This window comes from Parus major, chromosome 2 (assembly GCF_001522545.3).
Source record: "Parus major isolate Abel chromosome 2, Parus_major1.1, whole genome shotgun sequence".
NCBI classification, from domain to species: Eukaryota; Metazoa; Chordata; class Aves; order Passeriformes; family Paridae; genus Parus; species Parus major.
This window is the reverse complement of record NC_031769.1, coordinates 92,010,695-92,028,952: the sequence shown is the minus strand read 5'-3', so window position 1 is coordinate 92,028,952 and position 18,258 is coordinate 92,010,695. Positions and strand designations below refer to the sequence as shown.

The 18,258-nt window shown below is 43.0% G+C and overlaps 1 protein-coding gene across 2 annotated transcripts in view; it reads right to left on the bottom strand.

Moving 5' to 3' along the window:
• The window catches only part of RIPOR2 (RHO family interacting cell polarization regulator 2), a 67,590-nt gene that overhangs the window by 10,934 nt on the left and 38,398 nt on the right, over positions 1–18,258 (bottom strand). The window contains exons 7-16 of one of the 2 annotated variants that reach the window (XM_033512187.1): positions 15,700–15,849; positions 14,737–14,800; positions 10,779–10,822; positions 10,534–10,659; positions 8,958–9,106; positions 7,771–7,900; positions 7,087–7,233; positions 5,056–5,745; positions 2,241–2,425; positions 310–478 (exon numbers count right to left, since the gene is read on the bottom strand). In XM_033512187.1, the coding sequence (XP_033368078.1) occupies positions 310–478; positions 2,241–2,425; positions 5,056–5,745; positions 7,087–7,233; positions 7,771–7,900; positions 8,958–9,106; positions 10,534–10,659; positions 10,779–10,822; positions 14,737–14,800; positions 15,700–15,849 (1,854 nt within the window). The remainder of the gene's footprint in view (positions 1–309; positions 479–2,240; positions 2,426–5,055; positions 5,746–7,086; positions 7,234–7,770; positions 7,901–8,957; positions 9,107–10,533; positions 10,660–10,778; positions 10,823–14,736; positions 14,801–15,699; positions 15,850–18,258) is intronic. The other variant, XM_015619249.3, reaches the window with a different exon arrangement.

Here is an 18,258-nt window from a genome sequence, read left to right as displayed (position 1 = left end):
TTAACTGGGAGCCCACTCCACTGAGGACCCCCCAGCAAAGCCAGCAGGAGTTTGTAACCCAGAGCAGGGGATGCCCCTGTCCCCCAGTGCCCTGCCCCTCAGCCCTCCTGGGCAGCTCCTGCCAACTGCCCCATAATTCGCACATCAGGTCTGCTCTGAAAAGGGCCAGGATTGAAAGGATGGAGGCACTTGTGGCTGGGGTGAGGCTGTCTGTCCCAGCCCTGTGCTCCCACTGCCTCACAGGAGCAGTGCCGACCTTGCCAGCCTGCTTGTACCCATTAAATACCCCAAACGAGGCGGGCCTGGTACCTGAATGAGCTGGGTGCAATACTGCAAGTGCTTAACTATGGTTATATCGAGGCTGTCGTTGCCTGTGGTCAGGGGCAGAGGGCTGCCAGCCACGCTGGTGCCCACACCCGTGTCCTCGGTGAGAGCTTCGCTCAGGTGGCCTCTGGCTTCGGGGTGCTCCGTCCTGTAACTGGGGAGGAGGGAGGGAGGAGGAGGTCAGTGCAGGGCCGGCAGCTGCCACAGCAGACACACACACACACCCCCACACCCGCACTCGCACACAAGGTGATGAGCAAAGAGCACGGCAGAAGAGCTGAAAGCACACAGAAAGCCGGTGATGAGCACATCACATCACAAAGGAGCAGGGCTGCCCTGGCTGGGTACAGAAGGGATGTACCCATCTAGGGGACAGCCCTGACTGGCTTGCCTTGAGTGATGTGATGCCCTCAACAGCAAGCTTTGTTAACCCGTGGTTACTGTCCCGCAGTGGTGACAGCTTTCTCCCATCTGTGATGGATCACCTGCCCAGTCACTCTGGATTAAGCACCATGACAATTTGTACTTTCCCAAGCACTGAGCTGCTAAGAACAGCTCTGTGCTTTCGGGGTCCTTCTGCTGCCAAATTTAAGGGTCATTGCAGAAGGAAAGGAAAGCTACTGCTGAAATAAAAGACGCAATGTTTTCATATGTAGTTCTGGACACAATGTGTACAGCTTACTTCGCCAATTGTTTCTGCAAGAGAGTAGAGCTAGTCTTAGTGTGTTTCAAATCATTATTTCCAATATTGTCTTGCTGTACCAATGATCCTCCCTGTGTTTAAATGCAAAGCCTGAGGTCAGTCCCCATATGGCAAGTGTGTTTGGCTGCAAGTTCAGAAGTTTCAACACTTGCAATCTTTACACTGAGTCACACACTTGCACATCTAAAAATGGAAGCAGGAATCTGCACTGTCTGGGGATGAGCCAGAGGGGGGAAAGAGAAATTTTGATTTCTATTTTAACTGGTTGAAGCTCAATTCTTAAATCAGCACAGACCGGACTGAGGTCAGAGTGCAAGTTTAACAAGCAACACAATTTCCCAATTTATTTTTCCCACCAAGTCCTGTTCTGGAATGAGGACAGGAGATGATGGGAACTGCATGGTGGTTGCTTGTTGCACACAAATTGCTTTAAGCAAGCTGTGAGTAGTGTAGCTCCCTGGTTGGAAAGCACAGGCAGGGAGGGAACCGTGTTCCTTTCTTTTATTCCAGCTCTAGTGCCGCTTACGTGCCTGCTGGGCATCGTGTCAGCTCAAAGGATGCAAACATGCTTTTAAGATCTAATGATTGAAGCACAGCATCTTAAAGTCACACAACAATGGCAGGCCACAGCACAACACCACAGTTGTTTGGTGTTTTTTTTTCTTTTTTTGCTTGTTTTTTTTTCTCTCAGAAAGACCAAAAGTGATGAAAGAAGGGCAGGTAACACGCAGGGCCATGAACAGAGTACCAGTCATCACTCTTACATTCCAAAGGCAACCTACATCATGCTGCTTAAATCTGGCCCTGTGTTATTGTTACTGACAAGCTTAATCCACTGCAAAGACTCATTCGGCTAGAGAGAAAAGACAAAGGGAGGGGGGAAAAACCACAGAGGAATTAGTAATTACATCCAAGGAAAGCCAGGTCCAAACCTATGTCAAGGAAGAGGCTCTGCCAGTATTGATGTCAGCTTAATTTAATTTACCCTTCTCCTTTGGAGGACAGATTACATATATTTGAACAGGGGGAAAAAAATGGTCCTGGAAACTAAAGATTTTGTGTGCAGCAGCCATGGGGAGCCTTCTGACCCTAAAACTCATCAAGGATTAGTCAGTCTTCCTTGAATAAATTGTGCACCAGGATCCCCTGTTAGTGACAAAGAGCCAGGGTGTCAGTTTGGCGTAAGCACAGCTGGCAGGTACTACAAACTTACCTATTCTTCTCAATCTCAGTATCTGAAAATACCGAGTCTGCACCTCCTCCACCATTACAAACCTCCACACCACCACCATCCTCATCATCAAAGTCAGAGGTGTTCAGGAAATCAAAGCTTTCTAAAGCACTTTCAACTGTTAGACTTAAACTTGAGGACCTGCTTCGGCTTACTGCTGGCTTGCACTGCAAAGGCAGAACGAACCAATGAAAACCCCAGATATTAACTATTACAAGAAAGATAAGAAAAAAAAAAAAAAAGATAAAGCTTAAAACTTCAAATTCTTCATTTTATTTTTAAAACTTCATTTTATTGGGTGTTTCATTTCAAGCCTTCATATTCATAGCATATACAATCAAAGCCTGAGAACTGGGAAAAGCCTTTCATTCCTCCTCCCCTCCTCATCCTACTCACTCTCTTCCCCAAAGGAAAACCCTTAGAGGCAAAATTCACCGTGTTTTATAGAAATGAGAAGTAGTTCTTGAATCCAAGTTTCGCAGCTCTTGGCATTTTCCAAAAGGAATGACGGGAATTAATGCAATGGAAGTTGAAAGGGGAAGGCACATTCCTTAATTGCTGTTCTAGCTACAGAAGCCAATTTATACATATCCAGTGGCACTACCTGATTTATTCCAGACATAGCTCTAACAGACCTTAGCCAGGAATGAATTTGGTCCCATAGCTGCACATTTATTAATGGAATGAGAGGAGTTTTGTGGCCTTTGAAGGCAAATGGATTATCAAGGTAAAGCCAATAAGGCATCAGATTCCTAGGTGACAGCAAAAGGCAGTATTGTAACTCAGAAATTAACAGTGCTTGAGAGAGTGGGAAACTATCCCACCTCACTGCAGGGAAGAAACACATAGGAAACCTTGCTGTAGCTGTAAGAAATATGAAAGTGTGAATCCCATATGGCAATTCATCCTCATGTACCCACAAAATTGCTTCCAGGGTCATCCTGAAGAATCAGATGTAACTTGAGAGATCATCTCCATTGGTTGGTGCAATGACTTCAACATCTTTCATGCAATGTGATTATTTGATCAGAAACAGACATGAGCCACTGGTGCCATTACACAAGCCACATCCTCCAGTCCCAAGCAGCAGCCATGACTTTGTCTCAGCTCACAGAAAAACCCATTGGCCTCCGAGGAGTTCAGATTCAGCACCAGCTGCTCTAGAGCTGAAGGGAGTTCTGTTTTCAATTCCTCTGCACACAATACTAATGGTCATACATTTGCACTTAGGATGTTTGAGTCCTGGAACTGCCTGTACAGTCATTAGCTGATCAAACACACTTCCCAATGCATCTGTGACAAGGCTGAGTGCTGTATCCTGCTTCTAGTGTGGCACCAATGGTTTTGGCTTCCATTTCCTTCAGGGCTTGGTAGTGCACTTCTTCAAGCAAACACAAACAGCAATATATGGGCCATTTTCTCTGCTCATCTAATATGGCCAAGAGAGGTTTCTTCAGTCACAGCTGGATTCCAGCTCAACCTTTCTGCATGAGGAGCCCATGCAGCCCCCTTCTGTATGGTTGCTGGTGATGCTGAGTGTCAGTCTGTGAGCTGATCAATAGGTCACATCCAGACTTCAACAGATCTGGAAGTGACATCCATCTCAAGTGTGCAGCAATCCTGTCTGCACACGTCCATCCTCTCTGCCCCCATCCCATGTCTGACTTTTGGTAACTTCTGATCAAAGCAGCCTAAATTAACAGTCTCCATCGTCTCTCTGCCCTTTGGATAGCTGACCTGTTTGTACCAAGTTAGAAAATAATAGAAATGGTACATTTGCCTGCTCAAACCTCTCTAGGAATATGCAAGGAACAGGGGCTGCAGGCTGTGCAAAAAAACACTTGGGAAAGTACCATGCAGCTGTAAACACCAACAGAAATAAGGAGGTTAGCAAAGTTTCTTTGTGAAAAGATAATGCAGAAGAATAAATGCTTCCCTGCTTCCTCTTCAGCCATGTTTTTGAATGATGAGGCTTAAATGACTAGCAGACCAACTTGCATATGAATATGAAGCATTTGAAATGATTATTTCCCATTTAATACTGTTTGCAGAGTAACGTGTCATGAGTTGTTATTCATGGGGGAGACACGAGTAACAGTGATCCACAGTAAACATATTAACAACACACATGCAAACCCCTTTTCTTCACATTTTTAACATTATTCTCTGCATCTTGATGTAATGACAGGATGTCTCTCACTATGAGAATGGGTGAGGGAAAAAGGAAAAGGCCACACCTAGGTGATGTGGGGACAGCAACCTTCAGCGATACTTGTGCTTCTAAATCCCTTTGGCAATTCAGAAAATTCAGCTTCTATGGCTACAAGGCTTGATCCTCAGCTAGTGTAGTTTTGCACAGCACCACAGGGTTCGGGGCCAGTATGCTAAAGTATACCTGCTGAGGATGTGACTCATGGATTTCAAAGGTACAAGTTTGGCTATATTTGATCTCCAGTATGCACAAGCAATGTGTTCACAAGTGGTGATTCACAGTGGTTCACAAAGCGTTCAGAAAAGGGTACAATTTAATTACCCCTCTGTCATGGTACTTTTTCTCTTTCCCCCAGGTTTTGATAAAAGATCTGCTGCTTGAGGACACATGGCTATGTAAGCACATTGCTGACAAAAGTTTAAAAATGCAACATTGTGAAAAGATGCTCCAAGCAGGAGCAAATCTACTGCTACTAGGGAATTCTACTACTCTCCAGAAAGCCTACTTTGATGTTTGCAAGGCAGGCGAGGAGATTCCACCTGCTCAGATTTTCTTTAGGGTAGAATTTTCTGAAAATGTACTCACTTTTAGGATGTCATCTAGATGCATCACTTCTTGATCCAGGTCCTGAAACTCTTTATACTGCTCTTTATGTGGCTCAAGAGCTAAGAGAAGCCCTTGTAAGGCTTCCTCAATGCTTCCATCAAGATAAGACTTATATCCTTCCGATTCCCCACTAATGGATCCCTCACATGGCAGCCTCTCTGGGGTCAGGGGTGTCTCTGCTGATGTAAGCCTTTTGACCAGCTGCTTCGTGATGTTGCCCTCATAGGTATCCAGCTCCACAGGCTTGAGTTCTGAACCTTCATCCGTGTCCTGCAGGAGAGACACCGGGACACTCGTCTCTACAAAGATATGATCGCTCCCAGCATCAGAGATATTTTGGCAAACTTCAGGAGCTGCCCTTGGGGTGTTCTTGCTCTCAGCCACCGCTCCCTCTTCATGGGATGGCAGGTCCTTTGGCTCAGCAACAGAGTCTCTGCGGGAGTCACTGCTGCTACAGTCTAGGCTTGAGCTCTGGGAGGACTCAAGGGCTTGGTGCTGGGTGGGGGTCGCAGTGATGTCAGGGCTGGAGCTGACATGAGCAGACGAGGACTCAGCTGAGTTGGCAGGGGGCACAGCGTCTTCGTAAGGCAGGTCACCAAAAGTGAAGGAGAGGGGCCGCTTCTCAGTGGCCACTGTCCCATTTTCAAAGACATCATCTGGCAAATTTGACTGAAAAGATAATATGGAGAAAACGTTTTTCATGCAGCATTGGAAAGATAAAAAAATATACAGCATGTATCCAGGAAACAAAAGTCAAGGAAAAAGATTAAAGAAGCATTCAAGACTTGAGAGATGGAAAAAATATTTCAAATCAAACCTCCGCTTTCGTCTGGCACAGCTCCTTAATTTCATCATGAAATCTGCTGGAAAACCTGGGCTCAGCATTTCTCTGCTAAATAGAGAGCTCTAGGAAATGTTCTCCAGAAGAGAGACATGAATTCTGCTCACCCTATTATATTCTCTCAAACAGCATTTCCAGTGCATTGCTCCAGTTCCTGTAGCATGGCTCTTTTATATGGGATTGTATGTAAGCCACCTTGTCTGCATTTTCTACTCATTACAGTTTTCTGTTCTACTTATTTTCTGACTTCTGAAGTAGCAATCTGTAAAATGTGATAACAGTTTGCTCCAGGAGTTTCTCTGGTGTCATGGTGGTTAAATGGTGACAGTACTGTGCTATTTCTTTTTATCCCATGTCCTGCACGTGGCATGGATGTCTGTAACAATTGTTGAACAAGAGTTATACAGGAGTCCTGTCCAACATAAGTTTCTGCTAAATGAGTCAGCAAAATTTGTGGTGTATTGAGCAGGACACTGATCTCTTAAGAAGCAAAACCAGCCTATGCAGACTCCAGACTTATCAGGCTAGATACATATATATATATATATATATGTTCAACTCTGACTGATGTATGGGGAAGAATCACTACAGGAGTGCACAACCTGCCTACCTGACCTACAGACCTTGCTTTGTTATGTGGCCAGCTCACGGAAATGCATGGCACAGATGGAAGGCAACTACTATTTTGCTGACAATTTGTTGGAAAGAACTGTAGGCATTCACATGTTGTTAAGCTTAAGGTTTAAGTGCCCAAAACTTTTTTTTTAATATATTAATAGCAGCTTTTTTTTCTCTGAACATAATCACTGTTAAAGGTTTATTTCTTCTTTGCCTTGACATGGGTATGCTTTTAGCTTCTGAAAGTCATGTTACTAGGCAAATGTACAGCATCAATCGGTGTAGCAGGTGATTTTTAAGAACACTGTTGGCTTGTATTCCTGCTCTGCTCTCTGCCCACAGATGGTTGACTTCTGATCATTATCTCTGCAGAAATCAAGAGGAATTTTGATTTAATGTGAGCCGCATGGGCTCACAGTTACGTCCTGCCCTCTAATCAGTCAGCAAAATGAGTGAGTTACAACAGAGAGCAACACATGAAGCATGCGTGGGAATGGAAATGCCACACAGGAACTGAAAAAATCCTTCACCAAACGAAAACCAGGACTCACATATAGCTCTAGCCCTGCTTTTGGGCTTAGCCTGAGCGATGGCAGGTCACTAAAAGAGCGACTGCGACGAAGCTTGTCAAAGAAAGTGTCTTGAAGAGCATCTAAGATTGTCAACTTTGGCCTGTCTTGCAGGGGATGCAGCCATTTCTTCAACAGTTAAAGCAAAGAGGGTGTGAGGAAGGGCAAGTTAAATGAATGCTTTGTAGCAGAGTACTAAATTACAGCCATGGGATGCAGCACTTGTAAAGTTAATCTCTGTACAGATGGCCTGATTAAGCATTCAGAATTCAATTCATGCAAAATATAGGAACACCCTGTGAATATCTTCAGTACAGGGGAAAATTTTATCACAGGATCCTTAAAAATACTTGTGCTATAATAGTTGTTTAACAACTGTTGCAAAATGAAAACACATTTTTTAAAGATTATTCAAGTATCACAGCAGTCAGGCAGGAAGGATAAGTATGCATTAATTGGCCACATAGCTTCAAAGATGCCAGGATCATAGCCACCTTCTTTTAGGACTAGCAGCTAGGAATGTACTTGCTTTATAAGTATTTGTAAGGGTAGCCTGCTGGAACCAGGGAAATAAAAGCTTAGACACGTAAAGCAATGAAATGTTTGCAGTGTTTGAACTGCTCTAAGGTTTTTCCTTACATAAACACGAAGCCAAACAGAGCTTACAAAAAATGAGTGGTCCTTGAAGGTTGGTGTTTCAGGAGTGCCTTGGCTGTACATGGACATTCTCCTCTGGAGAGCAGATACCTTGCTCACATTTCCCATGGATGGGGTCAAGTCTTCAACATCAAAGGGGCTATGGATACACAAGCAAGAGGGGAGAAAATAAAAGGTTGTTAGGCTGAGCAAGAGGGACTTTCAGGTCCATAGAATGCATTTTTGAAAGGGTGGTTTATTAGCACATCAAAACCCAGAGGTAGCAAGTTTTTAAACTGAAGTGTTTAAAGAAAATGTTGTTAATTAGACAGCAGTCTCAGAAGTGTGGTTTTCGGTTCTGATAAAAGTGTTCCCTCAGAAATCATTTATGTAGTGTAGTCTGATGTTATTCTTCTCACATGGAAAGTATTCTTGGATTTGAGTTGCTAAGTGTCACACATACTAATGAGAAAGGTGCTCAACTATTAATAGAGCTGTTGCATTATAAAGGAAACCTGGAGCTGTTATTGCCAGCTTCATGTTTATTGCAATACAAGGAACAAAACACATGATTGCAAAAAGTTAAATGCATGAATGCTTCTTCAGAAGTTACATTTACTTATTTCATAAAAATGCAGTGAGAATTGGGTTTGTATACAAAGGCTACCAGCTCACCTATGCTGACCAGTGTGAATAGAAAACACCACAAAATTTTCCATCACTCTTGTGGTGTATGAAGCCCTTAAAAGACAGCTTTTCAAGATGGGCCAGCTCCTGAACTTTGCTATGCTAGTGTAAATCCATAAATCCAGCACTGATTTTTACACTGATTTTTTTAAATATTAAATATATATATATATATGAACACTCAGTTATATCCTCTTCTTAAGCTTTGAAGTAAGCTTTAGGCAATTCTGAGACCAATCATCACTAAGCAGTTCCCATACCTTGCAATGTCAGTACTTGCCAAACCTAATTTAACAGCTGAAACTAGGCAAAACCCTCTTTATCACAGGAAAAGCAGACAAACTGGGGCTGACCAGGAACTACTTCTCATAGACCAAACTTGGGCCACAGCTCCTTCACAATATTTCTTGGCAGGGAAAAATATGCAGAGAATGACTCACATGGATGAACCATTGTTCTTGGTTGAAGTTTTACAGCTGATTGATAGATTGATTGTTTGATTGACCGACTGACCAATGAGTTCTACTTACTACCAGGTGATCTCAAGGTTCAGCTTTACTGTGCCAAGGTCATTAATGTCTACTGCAACCACCTGAGGCCGAGCTGCAAACAGATCTTTTGTCTCACAGGTTACACTTCCCACAAGGATATGAGTAGCAAGCCCTTTGACTTCTGTGACCTGTAGGAGATAAGAACAGGATATTTAGGACCACACAAGGCATTGCAATCCTTAATGCCAAGATAAAGGTTTTGATTGTCTGGCCTGGCCCCCTTGCTAAAAAGCTTCTAAGATATGACTGTCACATTACTTAAGGAAAAGAAATTTAGGGTTTGGTGGTGGTTTTGTTTGGGTTTTGTTAAGAAATGCATCGTTTTAATTATTAAATTAATCAATACATATGATCATGATTCCATGTTTTCTTTGTTTTTTATAGGAGTCAGAAGAGAACAACCATACTGACTCAGACCAACAGGCTGTCTAGTCTTGTATCTGATCTTTTGCACTAATGATAACCAGAGCCATGGGAAGAGTGAGAACAGTGAGGATATATGATATATATGTCAGCAACTGACAAATTCCTAACTGGGAATCTCCTGATGTAATTTGTCTAACTAATAATTCCCAAGGGAGCTCTCTTCCAGGTATTTCTATTTTGGAACTCTGAAGCCATGTTATTGTTAGCATCAAGGATGGCCTTTGGTGAGGACTTCCACAGATCTACTGTTGAGGAACCACCTCCGTATATGCTGTTACCGTAAGAGTAGAGCACAATTCATATTTAGAGATACATTTGCCTGGAAATTCAGAGTGACAGTTCTATATGCAGCTCCTACACACACCAGCCTTTGGCTGTTTGCTTGAAAGTCAGTTCTTGGGCCTTTTATATGAAAGTGTTTGGACAGAATCCAAAAAGGGAAGAGAATATACACATTAACCTTAATAATACTGGGATTCTTGCGTACTATAAAAAGGGGTTCTCTCCTAACTTTCCACCTTAAACGTGTGTGTTAAATTGAGGAGAGTGACTCACCATGTGTCACAACTTGCCTTTTACTGAAAACCTAGTGTCTCACGCATTTGGGATTATTTTGCTTGAGGGTTTTATAATCACCTGTATTATTTGCATAAAGGCTTTGCCGTGTCTAAGTGGGCCATTTCCCCTAAGACTTTCAAGACATTCTTCAGTTTAAGCTACCTAACCAGGGATATCTGGAATGGTTTTTAGCAGCAATTTCTGCTACATTCTGGTAAGGGGTCAGAGAATGGGTATCTCTAGGTTGGAGGCTTGTTGGAAAGAAAACATATGGACTTCAGGCCAGGAGAAATATGTGCTAGGAGGCTGGGGGCAATGAAGAGATGGAACAGTGATAGAAAGGCTCCAAGTTCGGGAAGAAAATCTCTCCCACAGCTCTCACAAACTGATTAGTCTCGTAGTATCTAAACTGGACAATACTGCAGCACCTTGGTAGGTGTGTCAGAAATACTAATTATGGCTCATTTCTAAAGAGTTTAATGATCTGCTTCTGTGTTTTTGCCGATGGTGCATGGGAAGGCAGGTTCTTGACTCCTGGCTTGCTTGCAGGCAAAGGAGTCAGCATGCATACCTTAATGGAGATCAGTCCAACAATGAGAGGGAGGAAAACCATTTCTTCTCCATCCCAGCTTTGCTTGCCATTCACTTCTATTTTGCCTTTCAGTTTCCATCGTTGGCGACCGTAACGCATGAAAATCTAAAAAAGAAAAATCCTCTTATTTTCTTGAGAAAATTCATGATGTAAAAAGCAGCAGAAGTATGACTTCCTTTTGATTCTTTTGCTATTTAATAAACAATAAACTCATGCACACATACCTCATACTGATCTCCTGGGCAGAGCCGAGCAAAGCCAGCCAGACCTGAGAAAGAAAGACACAGAGGGGCTGTGGGAGGGCCTGGGCTGCCAAGCGTGGCAGGGCCCAGAAGTGGGGTACAGTGGGGTCCCCAGGGCCACCACTGCCACACTTGGACAGAAGAGAGCAACACTCTCCTGCAGCCCCCCAGCTGCTGTTTATATACCCCTCTTACTGCTGCCTGTGCACCCTTCAAACCAAGACATCCCACCATCGTAATTTTCTATTTTCCTCCTTATTTTGTATAAGATTAATCGGACTGCAGTTTCTTGCACATGAAAGATTTATACCTTCCAGCTTTTTTCCCTATGACAGCCTGAAGTTTCCTTTTATATAATAACTACAGAAAAAGGAGACACAGCTTCCTGACGTCACCTGGCTTCAGACACTCAGCTGAGAGCCCTTCCCATGCTGAGGTGTAGGCGAGCTGCTGATCCCCTGTAGTGCTGCTCAATGCTAACCCAACCCAGCTCCACACTTTAACACAGATTCCTTTTTAGTACATCTTCAGAGAGACACAGAAAGCAACAGGGGCTCCTTCTGCTTGGTGTTTCCATAACATTATCATTCCCATAACAGCTGAGTGTCTTTCAACAGTAAGTGCATCACGAAATATGACTGACATCTGTAATACCAGATTAATCCCATTTTTCCCCAGGGCGGGAGAAGTAGCACAGCAAAGCACTTGTGATCTCTGTGTGGTTTTGGGGTTTTTTAAGGTACGACATAACAATGCTATTTTTATATCAGCACTGTGCATATGAAGTGAAAGTTTCCTGAGGGATCACGCTGAAATTCAAGGGGAATTACCACCCCTCTCCTGGCCTTGCCTTTCCACAGGATTCAGCTGGTTGTTTTCCCCGCAGAGGGAGCTTCTCCTTTCTCCCAGATCTCCTCAGTATGTAGCCATTGCACTTGTTTTGGTATAAAAACTTACCCAGTTTGCCTGTGTGAGCCTAAATCTATGCCTCTAGCGTTGCAGTGCCCAAAGAAACTGTCTTAGGCTACATACAAAGCCTGTGTCAGAGAAAGGGATGCTACAATGGAACATACAGGGGTGTGTTAAAATCAAGGCAACTATGAGGAACTCTAGTGCTGGCAGCATTTGCAGGGATGCACTAGTCCTCTAGCTGTACTGTAGGAACAACTCAATCCCTGCATGCAGTCATGGACTGTCTCCATGATCTGTTTATCTGCCTCTTCCATTTCTTTGACCAGAAAATAGTTTTCTTTGCTCACCTTAGTGTTTAGCAGAACCAGAGAGGCCCTTGCAGAGAGCTCATATTACCAATTCGTTCCTAATTTATTTGCTGTTTATAAATAATTTAAGATTACTAGCACTCCATCATTGCTTCTCTCTCCTCAGGCATGCTTTTATAAGTGAATTTGATCTCTCCTGGGACACATCACCAAAAGCATATGAGGAAAATAAAAGGTCCTTTTTTTTTTGCCCAGTGGATGGGGTGGGTGGGCAAGGAAACTCTGGCTTAAAACTTCATATGGATGTCTAGATCTGTGAGCTGTGACTGGCCCAACCAGGCTGATCAAGTCTTTTCAGCATGATGAAGAGGTGGCTAAATGCTGACTTGACAATAGGGCATGAGTACTTTCACAGGAAACAAGTTTCTGGTGACTGAATGGCTCTTGGGGACTAAAAAAATGGCAGGAACCAATGGCTCTATCATACAATTTCACACACCGTGCCTTTGTAAAAGCACTGTGCCTTTAATGCAGACAGGACAGGAAATTACTTCTGGGGGGTCAGCATAATTAATTAGGGGGAGGGCCATCCCATGGCTGTGGTAAGGAGGCAGGGCCACCTGAAGCTCACACAGCATGTGCAGCTCTGCTGGTGTGCAGGATGCTGAACTGTGGCTGCTGATGGTGGGCTCCATGTCACAGAGCCACCGGTGTGTCAGGCCAGTGTATTGCTGTCCTCTGAGTGAAACATCTGGGCTTTTCACCTCCTGCCATCCTGCCTCTTCAAACAGCTAGAAGGGCACTTCCCTGTACATCACAACAGGACACGCAGCTTCCATACAGGAGTTTCCACACTGGGTTTTCCCTGGTAAATTTCACCAACTGATTAATCCTGAACAGTTAGCTAAGCTTGCTGGCACATTTATTATTTTGATTTTGAAAAATTATTAGGCTTTTTCTTTTTCTATAAATACCAGTCATAAAAGCTCTGTGCAGCTCCCCTGCTTCCTGACAGCATTGTGTAGGTTGGCTTGCTTTCAGTGTAAGTGACAGAGGGCACAAAATAAAAATAACTTGCACTGGAATGGCTAGGAACAGATAAGCTTTGGGGAGAGGAATGCTTTGATTTTAAATTAGATCCTAAAGTTAGCTGGATATGCTGTAGTATAACTTAAGGGGGAAACTTGCTGTGTGATCTGCAGGCTTTTGTGGCAGAGCTGTTGCAAGCCTTAGCAATAGCGATGGCTGTATTGTCCTACAGGATTCCTATTCCTAGGGAAAACTATCTAGATAGAAATCGCAGATGCCCTAATTAGAGAATATTTAATACAGCATTTCTCTTTGCTGTTTTCTACTTTGGACTTCTTTACATGATGCAAACTGTGCTCAGAAGCAGCTGCTGCTCGTGCTTTGTGCTCTGCTCCCACACGTGAGTGCAGTACCTGCCTTCTACAGAGCCCTTGAGCTCTGCCAGAGGATTTGGCATCCAAAAGAAAAGGGGTCAGGGCTCTTCAGCCAAGACATTTGTGACACTGTGACACCTTCTACAACATGTCCCACTATCACAAAGAGTGCACTGCACTTACAGCAAGTAAAGCAATGCTCCAAGGGAGCTGGAAAATCCCTTTGTACACTGACTTTGTTTCATCCATGCTGTGGTTCTGCTGTGGGTTCCTGTACAGAAATATCTGGCTCAGTCTCTGTGTATTCCTCTAAAACCTGAGGGATGGAGCTAAGAGATCACCAACATCTGCTGCAATTGTTTTCTCTAATATGAGAGTGCAGAGTAGCTCTTTTAATTTAATCTAAGATTAATCTTAATCTTATGCAATGCAATCATAGGAAATGACTGTGACGAGGCAAGCAGAATCAAAACCTTCTATGAGATTTGTGAGCTCTCTAAACTCCACCAGCAATACTCTGGATGTTTTAAATGGCAAGATATCAAGTGAAGAATTAAGAGTTCATGAATATTTAGATGCTGACTTTGTTTTATAGAACTATTCTCATGCCAGTGAATGAAGATCCAAGAAAGATATCCCCTGCCAATCTCTTCTTTAGGACATTGAGTCTTAAAGGGACAACAGCATTAGCAATACCTGATGAACCATTGAGGCTTCAAGTAAAACTGATTCCATTGTAATCAAACCCCATAAACTCCCCTGTCATAAAGGCAAGGAATAAAAAGGAAAGTGAATGCCATCACAGAGTTATCTAGGAAAACTATCCCTGGCTTTCTGTTTTTTTTAACATTTGGTCAAAAATAGCATTGGTCACAATTAGCAAAAGTAACAGAGTCAGAAATAGCTGATGTCAAATTAAGAAGGTATTTTAAATTTCAAGTTCAACTCCATGGAAATTCAGATAATTTCCTAGTTACCTTCTCAAAGAATTACTGAAATAGAGGCAAAAATTACAGCAGCCTTCGAAACTGAATTGCTTTGGCTGTTGGGAGGAGTCTTTGTGGGAGGTAATTAGTCTATAAAACAAAAAGCAGAATCTCAGGAAGTCTGTAAGCATTGTGTTCCTGTTTCTGTAATGCTTTGCAGAAGGCAGGGGTGTAAATTTGGGGTTTGAAGGTTCAGCAATGGGTGTGGGGGGGTGGGACACCCCACCTGTCATAAATGCATGTTAAACATGTCTCAATGCTCTCACCAATGTGTGCAGCAACTGCTAGCTACGGTTTCTGAGAAAGAAGGGAAAGGTGAAAAGGCACTTACCTTTCATCTTGATACAAAACTCCCCCAATAGGTTTTCCAGCTCTGCTTCTATGGTACACATGTTCTGTGTTGGAAAAGAAAACAGTGAGGATTTTTTTGTTTAAAGGTCTGTTTGTAAGGATAGATTCTGTTAGGCAAATTAAAGACATTTTGCAATAAAACCAATCTCAGAGCCATCCTTCTTGTTTAGCTAGGTCTGGCCATAAAAAATGGCAGCTATGCCTGCTTTTTTTGACACTGCAATCCTGTGCTCCTCTGCTGCTGTGTGCTAATCCTCCTGATGGCAAAAGGAGGATTTGTCCTCAGAGTGTAACCTGCTCGCTGTTCCGGTCCTCTCCAGCCATGACCTGTGCCAACAGCAGCAGCTCTATGCCAAAGTGGCTTCCAGCATGATTGAGTCTCTCAAGAAACATGGACTACACTAAGAAAGACTGTGAGAGACTGGGCATTTAGACCCTCTCCAGCTCTTCCTTCACATTTTGGAATATTGTCACAGCTTGTGTGCTGGGATGTTTGCAACACTATTAGACTGTTGTTCATCATCTACTGCCTGTTTAATAACATAGATTTTGATCACAGCAAGTACAAAACATAGGATGCAGCATATGTCTGTAGGTGCATGGTTTCCACTCAACCTGCCATCTCCAAATCTGCAGGCAGGAAGGGGCTATTTGGAGTTTAAGTAGTTTTGGGGCAGATTTTTACTTATGCTTTTGTGCTCAAGTTCGTAGGTATAACTCTGCTCTCATAGAATCTAAACTGTTATTTCAAGGAGCTCTTTGGGCCCATGTAACCTGTCTCTGTCAGTCATCAGGCATTCACCTGAAGAAAAACAAATACTAATTCTTCTTTGCTGAGTTTGCTTGTACTTCTACCTGGATGAAACTCTCCCTGCAATTAGTGGCAAAGTTCCCTTGGCTTTAAAACAGTGAGAGTGATAATAATGAACTGATTAGGATGCACCTCTGTGTACTCTTTGTAGCTCCTGTTGATTTCGGTCAAACTCTCTCGAGCTGCTTTGCTGGCAGGAGACATTGCAAAAGCTTGCTTCATTTTGCTGGCACCATCACAGAGGCGTCTTTGGATACAATAGGCTTCGTAAAGCTCATCCACCTAGTGGGGACAAGGAAAGAGTACTGAAAAAAAACCTGGAAAATCCAGCAAAATAAAATCAACACAGTGAAGTCATTTGCACTAAAAGAAAACTCAGCCAAACCATTATATCCAACGGAGAGGCTGGAAAATGAAGCTGTGATAGCGTTACAGTCTGTGGAAAAGAAACACAAGATAAAAGAAACTTCCGCTGTAAAAATCTCAGTAGAGCAACAGTAAATGCCAGCAATTCACCTGCTTGCCCTGCATGCCTCTAAGCATTGCTACTCATGTTCTCCTCGTCATAACACTGAGGCAGGAATGCAGCCAGCTTCTCAAACATCTCACTGTGGAAGAGCTCTTTAAAAGGCAACTGCAATGCCCATGCTGCCAAATGCGGCTGGAAGTGGTAAATGGCACATTTTAACAGGATCAGCAGTGGCTTTGGCTCCCAAATATCAGCCATGGATCAAGGCTGTTGCAACATTTGACTAATAGGCAGTATTGGAAGCTGGGAGCGGTATTTTTGAACTCTTACCATCCATCCTTCAGAAACTGGGAGTCATATTATAAATCAGCACAAGTAAAGGACTTACAAACAGCTGATGTTAAAAAGGTACTTTGAACTTCCACCCCCCTCAGAAATTTACATCTAGTCATCTTCTTATGCTCCTTTGACATAACTTAGGGACCCAACATTGTAAGTGTTCTAGAAGTTTTGCAAAACATAGTCACACACTGTTTGAAGTCTCACCTGGACCTAGCTTCCGAGGGGCAATGGATTTACGTGCCTTGTGCTTTGGTTTCCCTTTTCCCTCTAATCCCTGTACTGAACATATACATTTACTCCAGCTGAGTAATACATGTACGCATATACAGCAGCTGTATATAATGTTTTATATTTTTATAAGCTAAATCTGTCAGATACAGAAGATGTGGGTTTTCTAACCTGACAATCAGGGTGAGAAGAAGGACAGGAATGGAAGAAGCTGTCTCTCCTTTCTGCTTCTAATGTCCCTCCTAAAACAGGGTATTTGGGTTTTACCTAAATTAACTCTTTCCATTGTTATGTCTCAAATCAAGAGGTCACTCTGTGTCCCACAGTGCTCCTGCTCAGGAATAGATTTTCATAGCAGAACTTCTCAGTATGTATTTCTCACATCCAGCACCTCAGCTTCATCAGTCTGTAACTGTGTGCTGCATTAGGGATGCACCTGATGTGATAATCCAGGCATGTTTCAAATCTAATTTTCCAAGCCTGCTTAACCTCTAGCAAAAAGTGCTGTTGCTACTTTGGAACAGGACTTGTCTTTCTGATGACTTCAAAGCCTTGGGTCAGTTTTTACAAAAAAAAAAAGCTGAAGCCTCTGACCTGAGGGCACCCTACCCAAAACAGGGAACGCTTTGCAAAATGAAAAGAGTTCAGCATAAGGCAATGAAGACACAGGTAGCATTTTGCCATTTTGAAGTTAGAAAAAAAGCTTTCTGCACTCATACTCCTGTCTCTCTTGCAAGCCAGACAGCTAAAGACAGTTACTATAAATAGCTGTCACTTGGTATTTACTTCTGACATCGGAGTGGAGCCTTGGTCTGGGATTGATATCCTGCTCCTGCCCATGTGAGTGTGGCTAGGACATGCCCATGTGCTCCCCAAGTATGTTGGATCTGCTGTTGTGCATCCCATTTTCCTTGTTTTGCCTCCTTTACAGAGCAGTGGCAGGTAAAAGACAGAAGGCCTCTCTGTGTCCCTGATTAAATACTGCTGAAGAAATCCTCCTCTATCATTAGAAACAAAGATGCTTCTCCACCTGCCCAAGCCTGCGGGCTTTTAACGCCACACACTCAGTTCCTTTTGTCTCTGTTGCTGTGGGTTACAGAGAGTGAACTCATGTAGTTGGCAAGCCTGAGTAACACTGACCAGTGTTACCTCTTGCATTTGGTGCTTTTCACTCTTATTATAAACCCAGAAAGCATTAGCTCTGAGCAGGCTGAAGTGGGAAGGATTTGAATTGAAATGTTCTTCAAGTACTAATTTTTGCCATTCATGTTGCCAGCAAGAGAGTAGGTGGCTTGGGGAACAAAATCTCAGTCTATCGCCTTACGATTTATATTTTTATTTTCAGCTCCAAGAGTAAGAGAAATTAAAAGGTTTGGATAGGTTGTCGTAATTAGAGGACTTGAAGCTGCGCAAATGCTTTTCAAATGACTCTCAAAAGACATTTCATCTGTCAAAAAGAATTCATTCTTTTGTCAGGCTTTAAAAAGCAACTAATCACTAGCAGCTATGTTTATAAGTAAGAGAATAAATGCCATGGATTTTATCCAGCTCTAAAACGTATTAGTGTAAATCACAAGTACCTCCACTGATACTCTCACCAATACATTCAAGTGGATGTGGGCCCCAAACCACGCAGCAAAAGCATTAGCAGT